This window comes from Cottoperca gobio, chromosome 19 (assembly GCF_900634415.1).
Source record: "Cottoperca gobio chromosome 19, fCotGob3.1, whole genome shotgun sequence".
In the NCBI taxonomy this organism is placed as follows: Eukaryota; Metazoa; Chordata; class Actinopteri; order Perciformes; family Bovichtidae; genus Cottoperca; species Cottoperca gobio.
In genome coordinates, this window is record NC_041373.1 from 3,045,433 (window position 1) to 3,051,330 (window position 5,898).

General features: G+C 44.1%; 1 protein-coding gene across 1 annotated transcript; it reads right to left on the reverse strand.

Annotated features, from left to right (window-relative positions):
• Positions 1-2,375: 2,375 nt before the first annotated feature.
• On the reverse strand, positions 2,376-3,011 carry LOC115024827 (craniofacial development protein 2-like). The gene has a single exon (XM_029456684.1). The coding sequence runs from the start codon at positions 3,009-3,011 to the stop codon at positions 2,376-2,378; it is 636 nt and encodes a 211-aa protein (XP_029312544.1).
• Between the last annotated feature and the right edge of the window lie 2,887 nt (positions 3,012-5,898).

Sequence of the window (5,898 nt, forward strand, 5' to 3'; positions counted from 1 at the left end):
CCTGAGCACATAGTCTAGGACAGGGGTCGGGAACCTTTTTGGCTGGGAGAGCCATAAAAGCCAAATATTTTTTTTATGTATTCCCTTGGGAGCCATATAAATTTGAATGCAACTTTACGTGTGCATTTTTTAAGAATAACACGTCTCCGAGTACTAATAGCGGTATCAATGTTGCATTGAACAGGAGCTCTTTTATTAAATAAACTAAACGCTTACGTTATTTATCTCATTTATGTGCACGTTTCAGTGTTTACTGCACGGGGGTCAAACTCAAGGCAATTATATCCGACCAGCGAGAAAATGTCTACGGGAAAATACATTTGAGGAATAATCTAAATATGTGAATGAAATGAAAGTTTTTGGAAAGCAAAGGGAAACACACCACAGATCTCTGGGACGATGTGAGCTGGCCTGTTTGTGCGACATAACGAAGCATCTCACTGTTAAACCTGCAGCTTCAGGGCCGTGTGATCACAGACATGTATGATGCCGAGCTGCCTGTGGGAGACTCGGATGCAGAAGGAAACTTTGGTCACTACGTGTTTCCAAACACTGACAAACATCTCCACCGCTGTGTTCCCGACAGCATTCTGCTGATCAACTGAGCGCATTTGCCGACTTTGCAGCTCAGATATTTTAATTGAACTGCTCAGCAATCTGTCTGCAGTTGACTTAAATATGTTCCATATGTTTTTTCACTTTATGTGTACCCTGTTCAATAAATGTGGACCGTGTTTGGCCCTCGACGTAGTCCCAGTTTTTAATGTTGGCCCTCTGTGAATGAGTTTGACCCCCCCGGTCTACTGCTTGTTTTGCGCAGTCTCGCGACGGGCGGGGCTCCGCCCCCTACACACACACACGCACACGCACACACACACACACACAGCGGAGGAAAGGAGAGGGGAGAACTAAAAACAAATCTGCTGCTAAATATTTTACTTTAAAATGACACAGTATAATTGTTTATTACTTGTTAAGTTAAAAAATGTCAGCTCAAAATTGTCTGCGAGCCATATCGCGTTATCGAAAGAGCCATATATGGCTCGCGAGCCATAGGTTCCCGACCCCTGGTCTAGGACTATGATGAAGAGGAAGGGGGCAAGGGTGTCCCCTTACAACACCCCAGGCAGGATGTCAAACTCTTCACTGTTGTCATCTGGGGTTACCACCTTTCCTCTTGTAGCATTTTAGTTTTGTTAACGCAAATGAAAAGTGCGCTTATAAATAAAATGTATTATTATTATTATTATTATTATTGTACCTTTATACATGGTCCCTATGGCCCGGAGTAAATTGGAAGGGACACCATAGGCCTTGAGTATCTTCATCATCGCGCCTCTGTGTATTGAGTCAAATGCCTTTTTGAAATCGATGAAGCACAGTACCGCTGTCAGGTTGTTCTTCTTAACCTCCTCGATGATTCTCCTCAAGGCCAAGATCTGGGTCACAGTGGTCCTCTTCTCTCAGAAACCGTTTTGGTTCTCCCTCAGGTGGGGGTCGATGGCGCTCCGTATCCGGTTCAGTATCATGCGGTTGTACATTTTTGCAATGACACAAGTCAGACTTATGCCACGGTAGTTGTCTGGCTTCGAGAGATCTCCGGACTTAGACACTGGGATGATGTTCGAGAGAGACCACATATCAGGCTGGCTGTTTGTCATAAGGGCGCGGTTGCAGAACTCAAGGATGATGTCATCAAGATCACAGTTCTTACAGACCTCTGGAGGGATGCCGTCCGGCCCAGCACTTTTTCCCTGCTTCAGTGTGGATTTCACAAACTCCCTGACTGTAAAGGGACCATCGTCAATAGCGAGATTCGTGAGGACGACAGGTATCACTTCCTCAGGTCCATCCACTGTCAGGTGTGTTCCCAGGAGATTTCGGAAGTGAGCGAACCAGGAGGTCACCCTCTCTTCTGGGCTGTCACCCGCCACCTGTCCCTCCTTCGACCTTTTCCTCCCACTCATCTCATTGACGACCCTTCATGCCTCCCCGTACTGCTGTTCACCATGCGCTGCCTCCACTCTCTGCACCTTCTCCATCAGCTCCTCCCACCTGATCTTATCGTAGGTATCGAAAAAGAAGCTGTTTGGCCATATTCAATACCATGCGATTCACTGCAGTCGGCTCGTGCCCAAAGCCTCGGCGTGCTTCCTCCCTCACGTGCCACCATGACTTCCGGATGCCTGGACCTCTGGGATACTCCATTCCTCTCCATCACTGGAACACACATACTGGTCACCTCCATGTTCACAGCAACAAACCGCCTGTACTTGGTATTAGGCTCATCCTCCTCGCCCAGCAGCTGGAAGCGATTCCTCACCTCCACTGCATACCTGGTTTGAAGGCCAGGGCTGGCCGAGAATGCCTTCCAGTCATACCGGGTCTTCAGGCTTGGTTTGGGGACCCTGAGGCTCAGTCTCACCCTCATGGACCGCTGTTGCAAGGTCCTCATAGAACTTCTCCACCTCCTCAGCTTGTGCCACATTGGTGGGTGAGTACACGACTATGACAGTTGTGACTGGGTTACCATCAAAGTCAGCACTAAGGATCCTGTTGGTGTGATAGTGTACCCTAAGGAGAGCCCGAGAACTCAGCAGTAACCCCACACCGCCAGTGGCAGCTTGTGCCTCATTTCGCCACGCTGATGAGGTGAAGGACCAGCATTTCTCCACTCTGTGATACACGATCTGATCCTCAGAATGCACTCTTCTATGCTCTTGGATTCCCAGGATCTCCACTCTCCTTTCCTCGGCACAGTGTGCCAGCTCTTCCAGCCTCCCTTCTTCTCTAACTGTGTTTGCGTTGAAGGATCCCATGGTGAATGGTCTCCGGCAACGCAGGAGTGCTTTGGACCGTGTGCTGTGGTCGGATAGAACCCTGACATCCGGGTTTGCGGTCCTATCGTCATACTGTCCTCCGGGGAGAGGACCAGCCCCACCATCCGCTGCTTGGTTCCTGCGGACTCCCGCCGCTGGAAGTATAGGATTTGGAATTACTTTGTTCTCCATAATTTAGGCCTTACAATGCGCAAATATAAGAACTGTGGGGCACATTCCTACTCTGGCCGTTTTGGCCCTTATCCGCCCTTCACTCCGATGCCTCCAGATGGTATACGGCTCGGAGCCGGGTGCGAACAGCACCCTTGGTTTTTGTTCGTAGTGTCCTTCTCCTAGATGGGTTGCCTTACATGGCTATGAGGCTATGAGCCCCATCCGTCCACAATAGGATGCAGTTTAACATCTTACCCAGGACATAATGGCAGGAGGAAAATGTCACTTTAATTTTGCATCTCAAACTAATTTGTGCAAAGCTGCTTCCCTGTTGCTAAATCCCTGAAATGTTCACACTAATGTTTCTTGGTGGAATGAGTTCTCACTGCAGGACTCTGCAGTTTGGGAGACACGGTGACATTTAAAGTTATTTCATAGGCATAATGTGAAGAAAATGAAAATTACAACAAAAAAAGACAGAGGTTTTTACGATGTAGGAGGTCATTAGTATTGATCAAGCTTTCAACTGTGATTTTGATATATGGTGTACACAAAATCCACATGAAAGTTATCCAGTCAAGCAGCATCAAATCAGTGTTGCTAATTACTAAACTAATCAATACACATCTAGTTCAAAAATGCTTAGTGGCATTTTGCTTGTGCCATTTAGTCATTCCCCTGCAGTTAACAGTCACTATGACAAGATAAATGGAGCCATTTAGAAAAATGAGTGCCACAAGTGTGTAGGTCAAAAGCTCATAGTATAAATTTAGAGTTAGAGAATTAAGTCAGTTGAAGGGTGAAATTTGTACACAGCACGACGCCGTGGAATTTCGGGGACACCGCAGTAATTGGACTAGATGCTTTAGTTCATTAAAAAGAAATCTGAGCACAGGGGGAAGGAGAGCAATTTGCCACAGTATGTAAATGTTGGGCCTGATGACCAGCTGATACCGTGGTCATACTCTGGGAGAAAAGGCTTGCGCCATACGAACCTGTATACATAACAACATTTTAGTAAATGTGCTTATTTGGAGACAGATGAGAAGATCTCTGTGCGTTATCGAGCTGCTGTTAGCCTAGCTTAGCATTAAGATTTAAAATGAGGAAACATTTAGAATTGCTTTGGCTAAGTTAGAAAATACAGCCACCAGCACTTCTAAAGCTCACAAACGTGTTTGTTTAATCCCTGTTTGAGAGGGAGTTACATATGTAAAGAAGTATTTCTTGCAGTGACCTTGAGCAGCTTCTTGTTACCACAGACACATTCCCACTTCTCCAAACCTGTTCATTGCCATGCGCTACCTGTTCACCTGTCAGACTTCTCCATCTGCATGTGTACTTTCTAATCCTCATGCTTCCCTCGTCAGCCCTGCAAATATTTAATCAGCCCTTTTGCTTTCACTCCTTGCCGTTTCGTCAGAGTTGCTGTAGGATTTGTGCCCTTGCCCTCCAGCCTCTGTATTATGTTACCTTGGACCTGGAACGTTGAACTGGTTACCTGCCAGTTTAGAACCTCTGCCTGATACTTGGATTTTGGATTTCCTCCCCTTTGGATTTGATTACCAGTTTTGACCCTTGTTTGCATCATGATTCCTGTACCTACCTGCTGCCTGTAGGCTTATATATACATTATACAGTATACATTTTATATATTGTACACTATGACAATAAAGTGTCTTATCGTATTTAACGTGTATCCCTGAACTGAATCAGTCTGCCTCGCTGTCTGCATGGGGGTCCTTTCCCTGCTGCCACGCTCGCACCAGCCGTGACAATATAAACCTATGTTGTTGCATCTGGTAAATACAGCAACTGTATCTGGTATCTGGAAGAATTGGATATGAGCCTGATTATTATTAAATATTAATGATGATTAATATCAATAAAACTATTAATATTAATTAAATCATTAGTAGGGGTTGTAAATAAGGTGACATTACAATGATGTAGGTGCAGTAGTTTAAAAGGCATTAAAATGGCTATCAAAAAGAATTAGTGATTGTTAAAAACTAATTATTTATTATATTAATTAGCATGATTCAATTCACAATAAATCCCCTCAACGATGGCACCGCCTTTGTATCAAACTATTAATATTAATAAAATCAATTAGGGGTTGATAATAACGTGGCCCTTTAATGATAGGTTAAAATGCATTAAAATGGCTATCAGATGGAATTAGTCATTATTTAAAATAATTATTCATTATATTAATTAGTATGATTTAATTTATATTAAATCACCTCAGTGGGGGCACCACCTTTGTAATGTTAATGTCGTCATTTACAACAGTGTAGCAGTTCTATGCTTACTTATGCTAAACACTATGCCTGGTGCAAGTTCAGTCCATGAATGGATTGAGGCTACTTAGCTTGTTAGCTTAGCTGGAGAGAAGCCGAGCTCTTTGTTGTTGTCTTGTGTTGTTAACAGCTGTTCAGCTGTTGTAAGGCGGTGAGTCTGGTCGCTCCACTTGTTCTCTTGCAGAGTACAGTTAGCTCGTTGCTATCTGGTCGTTGCTTCTGTTGTGTTGAAGTCTAGCCGCACCATGTAAAACTTGTCTAGTGTTGTGTAACGTGAAGTGCTTGTAGCAGATTTAATAATTAATACCAAAATATGTATCGATAACTAATAACTAAAAAGGATGTATCATAAACACATGAAGTGGTACAAAAGGTGAAGAAGAGTGATGGGACTCAACTTCTACTATACGAAACATTTAGTTTCTCAAGGCTACAAAGACATCAGTCCTGATGTCAGTTCAGCCCCATCAGCAGAGTTACCCTATTAAATATAGTGCAGCACCTGAGCTCCTCCACTAATTGTCTTGACAGTTTGCCCACTAACTTTGTAAAGGTAGTTTTTAACTGCATAGAAACAAATGTTCTTATCATAGTACATGTAT